Source organism: Catharus ustulatus, chromosome 4, assembly GCF_009819885.2.
Source record: "Catharus ustulatus isolate bCatUst1 chromosome 4, bCatUst1.pri.v2, whole genome shotgun sequence".
Lineage (NCBI taxonomy): Eukaryota > Metazoa > Chordata > Aves > Passeriformes > Turdidae > Catharus > Catharus ustulatus.
This window is the reverse complement of record NC_046224.1, coordinates 67,102,788-67,119,872: the sequence shown is the minus strand read 5'-3', so window position 1 is coordinate 67,119,872 and position 17,085 is coordinate 67,102,788. Positions and strand designations below refer to the sequence as shown.

Below are 17,085 nucleotides of genomic sequence, written 5' to 3'. Positions count from 1 at the left end.
TAGGTGTTCCACAGACTAAATACAAGAAACTGTAGGGTGTATGCTGTGGTTGTATTTTCTAGAAAATTAGAATGCTGTAGAACCAAACCTGTTACAGAAACAACAGAAGTTTAAAAAAAACCCAAAAAAACCAAAAAGAGCAAAACCAAACAAAAACAACAAAAAGCCTCCCAATAAAACAGTAGCTATTTTAGCTTGAACATAATAAACCAACCTCTATATTTACAGAGCTTGTTTTGATTTAGAAATAAGTGATAGGGAGAATCCTGCAAAAATCCCAGTCTTTGTCTGCAGGCTCTGTTGTATTAGTGATATGAAATAATTTGAATGGAAAATTTAGTTGTTTTCTAAATTTCACTTCTTTAATCTGAGAGCTGAGAGAGAAAGAGCACAATGGTGACTTCCATAACACTTTTCATTTTATTGAAAAGAAATTTGTGTAATATCTTCAAAGCATTTCTGCAGTGTGAAATGTCCTGCAAGGTTTTGCCCTGGTTTGTTAATTCCCTTCACATGAGTTTTGATTTTGCTTATGCATATTTCCATGAACTTTGTCACGTGAGAGAAGATGGCTGCAGTCATTTGTTGTAAATTCTGAGGTTATTTAATGAGTTTAAACTGATCTGGTTGTTGAACATCTTCTACAAACCCAGTTATTCCAACACAGAGCTGAACAGAGCAGCAGTTTTCAGCCCCTAAGGCACAGCAAACTGCATATGCAATGAGAAAGGTGTAAATGGTCTACATATTTAGGTATTGTGGTTATAATGGGCTCTTCTGATTTTAAAGTTTGTAATTCTTATTTCAAAGGAAAAATAATATTTCCCTCCTCTACCTGCCAATGCTTATTTTAAGAGAGAAGTGTTGGGTAGTGGTCTGTTTTTATCTCTATTTTTCATGTACTTAACTTATCAGTACCAGATATAACAGTAAGAGAATTAAAAATAAAGTTTCTTAGTATAAATCTTGTGCTTCGGCAAGTTTCTGACCTGCAGAACACTCAGCACTCTGCTGACCTATCCAAGAAAATAATTAGGAAGGTCAAGCAACAGATTTCCTGCAGTTTCCTGTGGATACTCTGGCCATTTCTTAATGTTTCCTGCACAATAAAGTGGGAATCAGACTTACTTACGAAAGGAATTAGATGTATTTAAATTATGCATCTGAGACTGTCTTATGAAAGAATTATCATTATTTAGATGCTGAGATGATAAAAGCTAGGGTGAGGTCTTAGTCCTTCATAATGCTTTTAAATCAGCTTTAACCAGAAATGTTTTCTTGAAAGTGTGCCTTCTGAGCTTTTGTTTATTCAAAGCAGGGAGCATTAAACTGTGATCTGTCAGAGGAATTTATGCCACCTCTCTACCCTCAGGCAAAACAACTATAAATCTTCCTTCATAAATATTTGTTTGACTTTAATTTTATTTTACTTTATTTTAAGGAGCTCTTTCTTGTTTTATCATTTTATCATTTGTTATGTCTGAGAATTAAAATTTCCCTATGCCTCTCCTCTCCTCTCCTCTCCTCTCCTCTCCTCTCCTCTCCTCTCCTCTCCTCTCCTCTCCTCTCCTCTCCTCTCCTCTCCTCTCCTCTCCTCTCCTCTCCTCTCCTCTCCTCTCCTCTCCTCTCCTCTCCTCTCCTCTCCTCTCCTCTCCTCTCCTCTCCTCTCCTCTCCTCTCCTCTCCTCTCCTCTCCTCTCCTCTCCTCTCCTCTCCTCTCCTCTCCTCTCCTCTCCTCTCCTCTCCTCTCCTCTCCTCTCCTCTCCTCTCCTCTCCTCTCCTCCCCTCCCCTCCCCTCCCTTCCCCTCCCCTCCCCTCCCCTCCCCTCCCCTCCCCTCCCCTCCCTTTTTTATTATTTTTTCTGTCTTCTTTTGAAATTGTCTAACTTCTCTTAATTTGTGGTAGAGTGAACTAGAAGCTATTTCCTGACTGAAATCTCAATACATTGTACACATCTTAACAAATACAGTCATAAAAAGGAGAAAATGTTCCCGGAAATTTTGTATTTCTCGGTGAATGTGATTTAATTCATCTATATTCCATGTAGGTAGGATATTGCTGTCCTTTTCCTTGGCATTTCTCGATGATGAGAATTTAAGGTTTTCAGAGCTGGTATTTATATGCAGATAGAGGCTGACACAGCACCACTGTGGTTTTGGTTGGGTTGGGGTTTTTTGTGGTTTTGTTGTTTTTTGGTCGCTTTTGGTTTACTTTGTTGTTTTTTTAGATGAGTTAACAAAAACTGCAGAAAGAAAACCCCAAACCCCAACAACATGAACACTTAAAAGCCTTTCTCTGAAAAAAATTCCAAATTCTGCTGTCTTTGAGAATCATGGGTTCATTTTTGCCTTTTAAGCATTCCAAATACTGTTTGTGGTTTTGTTTTAAAGGAGAAATTTGAATGAAAAATGCTTGGAAAACAGTTTTTAGTGTAATTTTTACGTATTGAGTAGATTTCTCCTGACTAACTTTGGGGCAGTGCATAGGCTTGGATACTGTTTGAAAGTGTCTTTATCTTCTGCACCTTCCTCCTTATCCTAGGTGTTTACAAGGGAGCTTTTAGCACTGTTCGCTGTGTGGATGTTTCCCTCTAATTCTGGGTTTTTTTCGAGTCTTGATTCTCTGCTTCTCAAAGTAAATTTGGGAATTGCTTTGGCAATTGCTCAATTGCTTTGGCTTTATTTTATTATCACCCTGCCCACCAGAACAAGATTGTGAGCAGAACTGAGAGACACATATTTTAAAAGCCACCTAATATTTTTCTCTGTGTTTTCTCAGTAAATTCTATGAGATGATGGTACCTCACATATTTAAAATGCCAATTATAATGCCTGTAATACCACAGAGTGGTATCAATATGGAGCCTGATACTGGTAAACAAAACAAAACAAAACAGAGTGAAAACCAGAACTTTTAGAGTTTGAATTTAAAACAAAAAGCTCTTCTATAGATAGTAACAGCCTCTTCCACAGCCTTTCAGCCTGTCAAAAATGTCAAGTCAGCCTTTGGTTTTGCTTAGCAGCTACACAGATCTCATCTCTGCAAAAGGTTTTATTTCTCTATTTCCCCACAATCTGGTACAAAAATGCTTATAGGTGTGGTACAATAGGGAACAATTGTAGCCTGGTCCAATAATACAGGATTTTTACATTTTCTGAAACCTATCAGTCCTGAATGTCATTGAAATCTTGACTGTCTTTGTGTGCAGGTGCAACCTTCCTCCTCTCTCCAGTGAATACAGCAAGGACGTTGGATCCAAAACCCAACTGGTGACTGCAAATCCCAGTATAATTCAGAAAAGGTAGGAGCAGATTTTTCCTTTTCTTGCTGGGGCTAGACAAAAAGAAAAATTCTTCATCTGTGTTACAGAAATCAGTACATCAGAGTCGTATTCTTAATAATCTCATCCTGGATAAGCTGAAATAGGCAATGGTTTGGTGTTAGGTGAAATAATTAAAGGCTAAACCTCTGATCCTTTCAATATAAGCAGGGAAGCTAAGGGAATTGCATATTGATGGGTGCCCCAAACTGGTCAGGCCAGCTGGCTGCTGCGTGCCCTGCTTAATGAGGATGCAAATTTGGGTTTCTCTTTACTTCAGCAGAGACGACCTCTGAATCCTCACTGCCTTTGCATTATTTGTTTGATACTGATTTAGAGGGCATAAAAGGGGTTAGGATGGAATTTCTTGGCAGGGTGTGATCATACAAGCTGTACTTTCTTAGGAAACTGGGACAAATTTGGGTTGTTTATTAGGGTTGGCTGAAATTTTCCAAATGTCAGTCACTGATAATACTGGGGAAGAGGGAGTGGGGGAAAAATGTCAGTGCCATCTCTGATTTTGTCTTCCTGAATTTTAATTGCCATGGGGTTTTTTTTGTCATCTGAACTGAGGTAGGTTGTTCACAGGCAGAACAAAATCTGGTAGTAATCTGCCCTGTTCACTGAAAAACACAAGAGAGAAGATGTGAACCAAGGGGATGAGCAGGAAATTATTAGGCCTAAAGAAATATATAATGTGGGTACTGTGAGGTGAAGGATTGTGAAAGGAAGCAAAGCCGGGAAATTAAATACATAGTAGAAAGCCAGGTGTTTTAAAAAGAAAGGCACTGGCTTGGAAATGGATGTTTGATGGCATTTAAATGTAACATTTTTCCTCTCTTTCAGGAATTGAAGGGTTCTCTAGTTTTGTGTGCGGAAGAGATGGCAGTCTTTGAGAGAGCAGAACAGAGAGGGTGAGCAAGAGGGAAATGCAGTAATAATGAGGTACAAGAGCTGATTGCTGGTAGAGAGTGCTGAATAGGAGAAGGCACAGAAATACTTGTGGGATGAGATCAAAGCAAAGCAAGCAGAATTGGCAGGGGATGGCACCAGGTGCCAGGCAAAACCAGGGAGTTAGGGCAGCAGATCTGAAGGGAGGAATCTGAAATTCCTGTGGTATGTAGATGGCAAATTGATTTAGGAAGTGGAATGAAATGGCCACAACATCCCATCATGAAGGATCAGTTTGGCCATGGCATTTGGGATGAAATGAAGAGGAGCAGTGTGAAACACAGCCTTTACAGAGGGTATTACAGTTTTTAAGACACAGGGTTATTTAACTCAGGCATATTTATTTTGCACCCTCCCCTCCATCAAGGTCTGGAGCAGAAAGCTGACTGTACTTACTATTTTTGAACAAAAAAGGAAAAAAGTTTTAGTGATGCTTTGAGGAGACTCTGGACCCACACTGGAGAGAGCATGGAGCTCTCCAGCAAGAGAGGAAGGATGGAGTGAGGAGATGGTTGAAGAAGCGGATGGAGAGAGGAATGTGCTACTTTGTGAGGGGTGGATATCACAAGGAGGAGTGGAGGAAGGGTGGGAAATGGGAAAAAAGAGAGGAAGGATGCAGGATTGTGATTAATGTCAGCTTTCAAAGCGAGTGAACAGTAACTGTGATGCAAGACCTTGGATGAGAGACTATAGTGCAATGTATGTGCATGTGTATTGATTAGGGGGAAATACACAACCAGAAACTGAGAATGACACAGGGAATAAATTCGTAGCACTGAAAATTGGAAGAAACCTCCTTTGAGGCTTTGCTTCCTCTGCCTGGTCAGGAAGAAATGTTTTAATTTTTAAATTTTTTAAAATAATTGACTGATGTTTCCTGTGTGCTGCCCAAAATCATTATTTTATCTCCTGTGTGGTAAGTTAGAGAGGGGGGAAAAAGGTTATATCTTGGAAGTTAAAGTAGAAAAAAAAGACTTCAACTCTGTAATCACTCATATGGAAAGAAGTAGGAATTAAGGCTGCTTATACATCCAGATTTTCATGAAATTCAAACGCATTCAGATTTGTGACTGATGTATCTGTTTCTAAGCTGTGAGTTAGCTAGCATCACATAATGGGATTATTCAATGTTATTCTTCTCCTCTTGTCCTTACTTGAAGTATGTTGATATTGATGAGACTTGACATCTCAATTATCTCTCAAGTGTCTTATGGCAGGTTTAGTGAAATGGTTCTGCAACCCCATTCATGGTTTCTAAAAGATTTGCCCTTACCAGATAATTTGTGGTGACACATGTTGAGTAGGGCAATGTTTTCAGGGGTGTGAAAGCAATTTTCTGTGTGATTGTAAAACCAGAATCAGCGCCTTTAGAAAATCAAATCATTGGCAGTAGCTATTGCAGAGATACCACCATTTCCCTATTGACTTAGCCACCTTAGCATGGAAGAGTCACAATTTTAATCTAGGAGTACTGTGACTTTAAAAATAACTTCTAAACATTGCTTTTTGCAAAACTTAGATCAAGTTCCTACTCTGTTTTCAGCAGGAGATGTGACTGTGCAGGTAGGACAGCTGTCACTTGAGAAACATTTTGTTCCATTCTCATTTAGGTTTGAATGTCCTATCCTTTGAATGTCCCACTCATTTGGGTTTTGGGAATGTCCTACCCTAACTTCAGTTACTATAATAGAGGACAACTGACAATAGATGTTCTGTGGCAGAAATTTTCCAGTCTAAGAGGATGTGTGTTGACTGTCCCAGTTTCTTTTCATGTCTAAAATTTTTCGCAGATGTCTGTGAATCTGTGTGAAACTCCTTTTACCACTTTTCATTCAAAACTTAACTTTTCTGTCAAAGCCTGTGTTAAGGTTGAAGCTGGGATTGAAATTTTGTGTAAAGCTGCTCCTGGGGACAAGGTGACCTTTCCCACCCTGAGTATTGTTGTGGGACTGCAGTCCCACATCTTTGATGTTTCCAGTTCATTCCCCTTCCATTCTACTCAGCTTGGCTTCATCTTCAGGGAACCACTTGGTAGGCAGAAGATTATTTTATATTTGTTCTGGGTCTTATTTTCTTTCCAAGAGTAGCTACTCTAAGTCCCTCACAGGAAAGAGCCATTCTTAAGACTCTGGGAAAAATCAACAAGGTTATCTCACTTACAGAGGCTGTATTCATATTCTGAACTCTTGTCTACAGCTATGGAGAGGGATGAGTCAGTGAACATAAAAATGCTTAAGAGGCAGTGATGATTTTTGACCAAGAGCAGAAGATTTTTAACTAAGAAATACAGAGAGTTTGTGGATGTGGATTATTATCTCTTTCTGAAGTCGCTGCATTTGGGCTGTTTAAGAGAAGCAAATTTTATGAATTTCTTATCATCCTCAACAACTCCTGCAAATGCCATATAGACATTAGTTTATATAGACTTATAGTTTAGGCAACAATAATTTGTCTAAACTTCTAATTAAATCTGCAAACAGATGCTGTATTCCTTTCTGGTGCCATGTCTGCTTAGCTGTCTAACCTATGCACACTTTTATCATCAATAACATAGATGTAATACTCCAAATAGATGTTTCCCAACATTGAGGGAGTTTTAGTCCAGCTGATGTTTTTTGGTGAGTATTTTATCCATGAGCTGTGTGTTTATGGCCTGTGTGGAAGTATGAATTTTGTCACTGAATGGAAATATTTTCCTGTCAGTAAATTAATTCACCTTTTTGATTTCTGTGATATTTGACAAGTTTTTGCTGCATTCAGTGTCTTGCACTAAATCATGATGAAGGAATGAGACTAAAGATTAACAAATGCAATGATTCTGCCTCTCAGCTTGGAAATGCCAGTTAAATATCACTGCTGTTTATTAGGTTCCCATGAATTTTGAGTGGGCTTAGATTTTATTTCCAGTGTCCCCTACATTTTAGAGGCAACTAATAATCTTTCCCGGATTCAGTCCTGAAGACATTTCTGAATCCAGCTGACTTGGACTATTAGGAATAAAAAGATGGAATTGAAGCAATAATTTAATTTGATAAAAGCTTCCTTCATCTTTCATTAAACAAATGTACAATATTATGCCTGTTGCTTACACGCCTGAAAATGTTGAGAATTCATCTTCAGTGTGTCTCCATGTAAAAACTACATATTCTGTTCCTAGGTAGTTGCATTATTTGGTAATTGTGAAAGATCAGAAAAAGAAAAGTAGAAACTACCAATAAAATACGTTCTTGAAAGAAAACAATTCTTGTCCTTTCTGTACAAGTCAAATGATGGGAAGATCTTTCCCTGCAAAGTCAATTAGTCACCAGATTTTAAATACTTAATGTAGAGGTTCTATTTTCATTCTGAGTATCTAAATATATCTCAGATTATTTCATGGATAAGAAGTATAAAGTGATAAGAATAATTCTTTTAATTCACATCTTATGTTCTACAAGATTCTCTGAACATCTGTGCCAACAGCAAAGGAATAAAGTTTCTGGGAAGTACTTCTTAAGAGGCAAGCCTCTGATAAACTCTTCTGTATATGGAGGTTGCTTGAAGCCCCATATATTGGTAATAATTTTTTTCCCTCCTCTAATACAAAGTTTCTTTAAAAAACTTTACATTTATAAATGATACCTTACTTTCTCTTTGTGTGGAACATCTGCTTTTGTCCTTGTTTGAACAGAGAAGTAAGCAAAACTGTGGGGATGGGGGGGGGACTGGCCCAGTGCAACCACCAGGCCAAAGACAGAGCCAGGAAAGAAAAATTCCAGAATTTCTGGTTTGCTTTTGCGTTTTCTTACCCGATGAACAGAAATACATGGAGTTGGAAAAGAAGTCCTGCTGTGATTAAACAGTTTGCTGTTATTATAGCCATGCTTTGACCCCATTTAAATAAGTGGCTTTTACTCTCTTATCCACGTTCTCTTAAGCACAAGATACAGCAGTGGAGAAGGAGGAGATCTAGGAGCTCTCAGCCTCAAGGACAGGACTGTTGGGTTTAGAGGTGTCTCAAAATGCACCACTGGCTCCAGAAAGAATGGTCAGGTGCTGTTGCTGAGATGAAAAACAATAGGGTAAAATTTTGGGTTAGGGAAATGGGAACTTGGAGGAAAAGTTACTTAATCTGGTATGAGGAAAGAAGGGAGAAGGAAGGACTGAGAACAGTAAGAGTTTTCTGAGGATATGCTTAGGGATGATACCTCATCAGCAATTATTACCTCAAAAGAAATTATTAGATGTTAGGAAGAACTTCCCAGAGAACCTGCAGAAATCTCCATCTTACAGTAATTTAAAGGGCAAATTGATGCGGGGATGAAATGGGAAAATGATAAATGAGATCTCATGAAATCGTGGTTTGATGCTTTTTATTAAAAATAAATGTTTTAATCGTAGTTGTCATAAAGTAGAGATAGAAGATACCAGGATTAAAATAATCCATTTGGGTCTCTGATTGAAATACACTCGAATTTCAATTCTATTGTGTGTTTATTGTAGGATTGGAGAGGAATAGGATGCATTACTTTACACACCCATCTGTAAGTTTCTTGTCTGGGATTTTGATGATAATCATCATTATCTCCGTTGTGAATGACATTTTAATTGCAAAATCTTTGCCTTACTGAAATCACCAGTGCTTGTTCATCTGTGGGGATATTCATTAACACATTGTCTCACACTTTTTCTCTTCCTTGGCAAGCTATGGCAGGAAGACTGTTCCCTTTCATTCCTCCCCCCTCTCCTACCTCCTGGTGTCTTCTTCAGACCACTGTATCCAAGACTCTGCCAGTACTACCAAACAGGGAGACAACCAGCTGTCTGATTTTCCATTATTAGGTCTGTGAAATGGGAAAGCTGTATATGTCCTTGAGGAAACAATGATTTTAACTAAGATGAGGTTTTTTCATCTTCATATTCCTCCAGTAGGACTTGATAGGAGAACTTCTAAATCCTACTACCAATATGTGGAATAGTTAATTAAGTGCTTATATTTAATTAAGTATATTTAATTAAGTGTATTTAATTAAGTATGATTAATCTGTGTTTAGGTAGCCAGTCTTTCTTTACAGTCTTTAATGTTAACCTCGATTTTTAATTGTTTTTTTACCAGTATTGCATCTCTTGGATAGTTTCAGATACTGATTGGAAAAGAAATGTGTATATATTCTTTTTTCTTTCTTTTTTTTTTGCTTTTTTTCTTTCAAATGAAGATTCAAGGCATTCTGCAATCTGAATGATGGCAGATAATGACCACAGAGAAAACAGCTACTTCTCTGTAGCCTGCCAGATTGTGACATTTCCACTTTTTCTTTTGTTCCTGCCCCTAAGTAACTATCACAGTTTGTAGCATCTGCAGCCATGTGATCCTATAAACTTAAAAGAAAACTTGGAAATTCAGGAGATGGACACAGAGTGCAGAAATGATCCTTATGGATAGCAGGCCAAAAGCTTTAGGTTAAAGCACGTGTCAGAGGCAGAGGGATTAATTAGGGTTTTCTCATTAAACAGCTGGGGATTGCTGAGAATGAGATAACCACCTGAAAAGGTTGAATCAGTAGCACTTGGAATAGATACTGAAGGAAAGGATAAATGGAGAGAGAAACGCTTGAGTGGAATCCTTCAGGGGCATAATCCCTTTAGGGAAATAATCTTCCTCTGTAGAACACTGTAGTGCTTCACAAACATAAAAGATTTTTAGGTAAACCAGAAGGTGGATGGATCTTGAGAAATGTTTTTTCAGGAGTTGATAAATAAACAGCCAATACAGTATCAGAACCACCAAGGAAGAATTTTTGGGACTTTTTTCCAAATGTTCTTAGGAGATGGCAAAAGAAGCAGAGTAGTGCCTTAGGAGAAGCTTAGGTTAGATACTAGGAAAGATTTTTTTTTTCACTGAAAGGGTTTTAAAACATTGGAGCAGATTGCCATGGGCAGTTACCATCCCTGAAAGTGTTCAAAAAAGTGTGAAAATGGTAAACGGTAAACTTGAGGACTTGGTATAATGGTGAAAATGGTGGTCATTGATGGCTGGACTTGATTATCTGAGAGGTCTTTTCAAACCTTAATGATTCCATGATTCTGTCAGGGTAGGGGGTGGAAGAAATTAAGGGCAGCAGAAATCAGTTATTCTGACTTAGTTCAGTCTACAGAAAGAGAGTGGAAATGGTTAAACATTGAAGAAATATCTCCATACTCAGAAGGTGCTTCCTGGGAGGTAACAAAGAAGTTAAATGGCATCATTATTGAGGGAGAAGTATTGTCAGGGATTAAAATCTATTTTCAAAGCCAAGGTGTGCAAGATATGAAAGACAGATTTCCAAGTCTGTCTCAGAAAGTTGTGAGTTGCTGATCCTGATTTATGTTCTGTAAGAATCCTTGTGAACAGCTTAGTTCTGACCATTCTAGAATGTGTTTTTAAACTTGGAGGCGGGCAAGTGGGAGAAGAAAGTGTTGAGCAGCTCTGCCTACAGGCTCATTACTGTTCATTAAGAGGTCTCTGGAGTTCTGATTTTATTGTATAGATGCATCTGTTTCACTTGTATGCAGGCTGACAGAATGAACAATAAGGTAGCTGTGTAAATGCAAAATGGGTAGAATATTTATAAAAACCAACATTTCAAAATGACACAACAGGGAGAAAAATATAAATTTTGGAGGTTTTTTCCCAAAATTGTTGTTTTTCTCTTCTGACTTAGTTGAATTTCTGAAGATGGTCTGTGAGCAGCCAAGACAGTGAGTTGTGATTGCAGGGTGTTCCTCTAATGGTTTCCTTGGGTCTCAGATAGGATTTTGTGGTGTACAGGGATTCAAATAAACCTGTAATGTATGGCCTAAAGGGGCATCAGTTCATCTGCATCTTCCACCAGAGAGCTTAATAGCAGGAATTCCTCTACAAGAGGGCAAGAGGACCTCAAGAGGTGGATGGTAGTGTCAGGGGAGACAGTTTAGTGAAGAAAGAAGTCCTACTATCTGTGATGCTCCTGATGTGCTCCAATTCTCCCAAATATAAATGCAGAAAACACACAGCAGAGATGCCTGCATTTTAGGATGGGATGTGAGAGACTGTTGTGATTATTTGTAAACAGGGAAGACAGTTATTTCAATTTCTGGTTCTGTTTTCTGACTATGAGGAACCACAAAGACTTCTCATGAATTACACCAGCACACAGGACGTATCAAGGGATGTTGTGTTGATTTGAACTTTATCTCCTGTCAGTTTTGTCATCCCTTTTGAGACTGAAAGTTTTCAGTCCATTTACTTGTGTTAATTAAAATCTGACTGTCTGGGCAATAATCATAAAATAAGCTCAGGTTTCCATAAATTTAAATTTAGAAAAATTAGAATACAAAGCTAGATCAGAGTGTGTAGACAGCTTGTAATGTTGAACCATATTAACAGATAGTAAAAGATGGAGCTGTAAAGTGGGACTATAAAAGATCTCCAACAGAGTAATTTTAACACTCTCCCTTGAGTATGTGACCATACAGCTGTTAGATTTGGCACTGCTGGTTTTGGCAGCTGTCTATGCATTTGGATCACTTGTGCACTTCTCACTAAGGCAGGACAGGTGCTAAAACCAGACCCTTAAGGTTCTGATTCTTTAATTCGAATTCCACAGTAAAATTAAGGGTCTATTTCATATGTGTTTTGAAACAATACACAAGAAATTTCTCAAGTGTCTTAAAATAAGAAATTTTAGCTACTTTGTGAAATTTATGCACAGGAAATCTTATTGTTTTTAACTTCATTTGTGCCAGTCCCTATAACTGGCTTGTCTGGGGTGGGTATGGAGTCTTTGTATTTAGAAGGAAAAAGAAATTAATTTTTCAGACTAGAATGTTCCACTGTGACTTTCCTACCTTTTTTGCTTTTTCTACAAGGATAGCAAACATGTGCAAAATGACAACCTGGTCTAGTGGAAAGTGTCCCTGCCATTGCGGTGGGGTTGGAAACAGGCGACTTTTAAGGTCCCTTCCAACCAAACCATTCTATGATTCTTTAAAAGTACATGTATTATTACATTTCTAATTAATTTATTCAGTTATATTGTGGGAGGGTGTTGATTCTTGTGTGATAATTATTACTTCTGCTACTATTGGCAGGCCTTACTTGCAAACAAGAGTGTTTCTGCCTGGGTTTATGCCCAGAGCAGCATTTCTAATTAGTTGCAGTCGTGAATTTGTACTCAGAAACTCATAGCTGAATTTTTCAATGCTCTGCCTGTTTCACGCAGCAGGTTGACATTGATTAACACTGATATGAGGCTCAGTGTAGAATAGAGAGCTGAGCCTGTCACTGTTTCCATGGCAGAAGTTCATCCTATGGTTTAATAGATTGTGGCTCTTTTAAAACTTCAATCAAGATTTCCTTCCTCTGATCTCTTACCAATTTTAGTCTCTGCTCTCTTGTACTATCCAGTAATGAAGTACTGTAAATCAGAAGTGTAGACTTACACCAGATGGTTATATTTACTATCCAGCTAGGAGGGAGTAATTTAATGTTACCTTTTCCAACCCCATTCCAGGCAGAGACTGCTAAACACTGTAGGTAGACTTTTAAATCCCCACATCTAAGCATGTAATTTGTAAAATTCTTCTTGCTCTCTGGAGATTTGTGATGCTGAGATGACTTACCCAAGTCTTGGCAGTGCTGCAAATGCACAATGGAAGCAGCTGCCACCTTGGCAGGTTTGGGTTGAAATATTTTTTAAAGCTAAGCTTGAGGAGAATTCACAAAATCATGGAACGGCATAAATTGTGAGGGACCCCTGGAGATCAGCCTTTGCTCAAGCAAGGCCACCTAGTCCTGGCAGCCTATGTATTCCTTTAGAGATTTTTAGAAAAAACTTGAAATCTGGTCTGTAGACATACTCATGGCACTACTCATTCCCAATGACAATAGTAAAGACTTTCAAAAATAATAAAAGACAAAATAGAGTAATCAGATAAAATGATGAAATAATACTTAGTTATATTTTCGTTTTATGAAAGTCAGCTCAGAAACTGAAAAGATCTACTTACACCCTACGAGGTAAAAGGGTGTGATTCTTAGATTCAATAGATTAATTAAACTTGCAGTTGATCTGATAAAGAGTTACTTTTCAGATATTTCTGACCAATCTGTCCTACTTTCCATTATGGCTATGCCAAACTAATGTTTGGGGAATCCAAGAAGTAGCCAGATGTGTATCCTAACAGTGGGCTTGTTGAGCAGTAGCAATGGGAAGAAAACAATAAGAGTTAAACCGAAAGTGCGGCTTATAAACAGGTGCGGCTTATATATGGGCAAAGAATGAAAAGTTGCTGACACCTGGAAGTGTGGCTTATAATCAGGTGCGGCTTATAATCGTGAAATTACTGTACTCAGATATATATCAGAGGTTGCCAGTTAAATATGGCGAAGTCCTGGCATCAGCGCCAGGTTTGTTGCAACTTCCTGTTATTTGTGGAAGATAGGAAGGATGAATAGCCAGGGGAAAGCCCTGTAAATCTGAGTCAAAGGTGGAGCTTCTGTGCTGACCAGAATATGATCATGCTGCATGTATAAATCCAAGTGCTTTCATGGATGTAAAGCACAGCTGTGTTAGCCAGCAAGGTTCATTTTTCTCTAAATGGTTCATTCCAGGAGATGGGCAGCTTCTCATCTGCTCAGGCTCTTCCCATCAACCCCAAAAAGATTAGGTAAGGCTGGTTTACTTTGGAGTGGCCCAGTTGGATGTGCCAAACATATGGACATCCCAGGAGTCCTAGTTGTGTTCTGTTATGAGGTCATCCACCTGTGGGATCCAACGCATGGCATGGGCCAACAAGTGTGTGGAGGTAGAACAGCAATAAATCCAGGTGCTCATATTGGCACGAAGGGACCTGGATACCACTAAGGAAAATGAGAAGCAGTTCAGAAATACAGTTCCTTCACAGGTTGTCTCCTGGCTGTAGTCCATTTCAATCTTGTCCCAGTCAGCTTCCCAGGGAATGACGACTGATCTCACCCTTCTGTGTCAGGCAGAAAGGAATCTTTAGAAAAACTGTGGCTTTTGGGATGAAGACATGTTTAACAGCAAGCAGTGAGATTTGAGTTGGCCTTTGGGAACAGCTCCTGACTGCTGGTTCTGTAGTGGAGAGCAGGAACAAAATGGTTTGTGGAGAGTGATTTAAAATATTTTATCTCCCTTCTGCTTTAGAAGGTGCATTTTTTGGTAAGTTTTAAGTCAAGCTGCTGTTTACAGACTTGTGCAGATATGCATTTAGGAAGGTGGACAAAAACCCCTGTCCCTCATTTTCAGACAGGATAACAGAAACACAAGGGAGCCATCACAGTCCAGCAGTGAGTCAGTGAAGCCCAGACAAACATATCCCTGGTTCTTTGCCCAGACTTTGATCACAGGTGTTTGCTGATGTATCTTCTGTGAAGAAGACTTAATGTTCTTGGCCACTGACACCGCTTATTTCATGAGTATTAAATCTGCATAAAGACATTAATGAGACCTGCCAGAAAATCTGTTTCTGTCCACAGAGTTGCTAATTGCTGTTCACACCCTGTCAGGTTATTGCAGTGTTCGGCTCTCATCTCTGATGCTTCTTCTTCAGATGCAGAAGTGCACATCAGGTGACAAACTTACTGTCCAAGAAATTTTCCTCTGGCATGGACTGGCAGGGCCTTAAGGCATCCTACTTAGCTTGGAGCCAATGATGCCCATCAGGGATGTGTCTCTTTCTGTTAGTTTTCCACAATCACTGAGGAGCCACTTCAGAGAAGGACCTTCAACATCCTCCTTTTATTTTTGGCAGTGTTCCCAGACGTTGCTGGGTCAGCTGAGTTCCACAGTACTGTTTCCCCTTCTTCTCATTTTGCCCTTTGCAACCTTGCATGAAAATACGTCTCTGTGACATGAATCCTTAAATAACCACCATTAGCAACTGTCCTGGAATCCCAAGTGAAAAAAAATCATAAATTAATAGTGGTGGTGATTAATTATTTTAAATTATTTACTTGGAATAAAGTGGGTGTTGGGTATCAATGAATTTTTTATCCCATGTGTGTGCTGAGCAGTTGCAAAGGAAAATTTTGTCCTATAGAGTGAACTGCCTTTTACGGGACTGATACCTTCTTCACATGAAGGGAATTCATGCTTGACAAGCTTCCAAATTGTGTTTTATTTTCTTCAGGTGGCTCTACTGAGGCTCTGCTGGAAATGTTTAGTTAACAGAGGTATGAGAGCTGGAGCCCTGAATCAGAGTTTTCCATATTAATTTTACTTGTCTTGCACTATTCATAGGGGCTTCTCATTCCCTGAAGGACACTCAGTGCTCATAGTGGCAGCAGCATTTCAGTGGTCAGGGTAGAAACTGAGAAGCAAGGTCTATGTTGTGTGATAAGTCTCAGGTGTCAGGAAAGATCTTTTGCTTTAGATATTTGTTTGAGAAATTGGCTGTAATGTTACTGGCAAAGAAGGGGATTGGTTTTTAGAGTAGGTGTGGAGTATCTGATGACCTTTGTTAGAACTCAAATAACATAACATCTGCTTTGAACTGAAGTGAGACTGGTTTTGCTTTTGTAAACAGGATGAAGTTCCTAATATTAGGTATTCTAATTTCCATTTTCTGGTTTATGCTTTATTCAACCATTTATTCTGGCTTTCAGTGTAAAGTAACATTGTCTAACTGAGGGTGTGCATGGGGGCTGAATCCAGCTTTGGAAACCTTCTTTCCAGTCTCACTTCCAGTGGAGGAGATGGGGGATAGCTGGTCCATCAGCAAAGTCTGAGTAGCCAAGTGACTCCTTCCCCACCCAACAGAGTGAAAATTGCTGCTGCTGAAACCAGGAAGGAATGGGGTGGACAGGCAGGCATAGACAAAGGCGCAGGAAGAGCTTAGGGATGGGGAATGAGGGTATTGGCAGACAACAAAGATTTAAACCCTAGATCTGCTTCTCCTCTTTCTTGTACTGTGTTTTCCCCTTCTCTCACTGAAGATGTAACACCAGATATGCGTGGAGGGAAGCCAAACTATGTCAGTGCTGCTGGATAGTTGGCCAGGATAACACATGGGACTGATATGGGGGTAATGTGTGCCCTTAAGAAGGCACATGTTCCCTCTACTGCACACAGACCAGCCATGAACATCCTTCTGCAGCCTCTTGGCTGTAGGACTTGTCCGTGAATTGCTGATAAGGTACTTTGCCATTTCTTTTAGTGCAGTTTGCCATGCAAAGTGACACAGGGGTTGCATGCATAGACTGTGATCAGTGAATGCAAGCTGTTCAGGTAGCTCTGACAGCAGCAGCCTCAAGAAAGAGAACATTCTATAACATGATAAAGGGACAGCTTTCAGAAGGGTGGCTCACTAATAGAGCCAGGCATATGTTGTCACTGGTTTTATGTGCATGTCGTTTCACTTGGTGAGAAAAATTGGTTCAAACCTAGATTTTTTCCCTCCCTCTGTACACTTGCTCACAAGAGATGAGAATTCTTTTTAAAATATTTGCTGTAAATTTGCCCTGAATTCTAGGGCAAGTTAAGGAGAGGGGGAAAAAAAAGGGTGGCTGAATAAAGAATTTTAAGAGTAAATTGTTTATAAGGTAGGAATTCATCAACTATCTCATCTTGCAGCAGCTGTGGACTTTGAATGAGAACAGCTTGAATATGAAGTGTTCGGTGCTCGTAAGAAACTGCTTTTAAATTGCACAGCACGGGTCATTTCAACACTTAAATAATTTCAATGACTATTTGACGTGCTCATGGACCATTCAGTGGGCTTTGGATCATTTAGTAGCCCTCCTAATAACTCTGATCCTGGTTTATTTGCTCACTCATATTCACTTAGTGCTGAGTT

General features: G+C 39.2%; 1 protein-coding gene across 1 annotated transcript in view; it reads left to right on the top strand.

Moving 5' to 3' along the window:
* ST8SIA1 (ST8 alpha-N-acetyl-neuraminide alpha-2,8-sialyltransferase 1) overlaps positions 1-17,085 on the top strand; it is a 109,405-nt gene that overhangs the window by 58,919 nt on the left and 33,401 nt on the right. Inside the window, exon 4 of the mRNA XM_033057967.2 lies at positions 3,208-3,300. Within this exon, the coding sequence (XP_032913858.1) occupies positions 3,208-3,300 (93 nt within the window). The remainder of the gene's footprint in view (positions 1-3,207; positions 3,301-17,085) is intronic.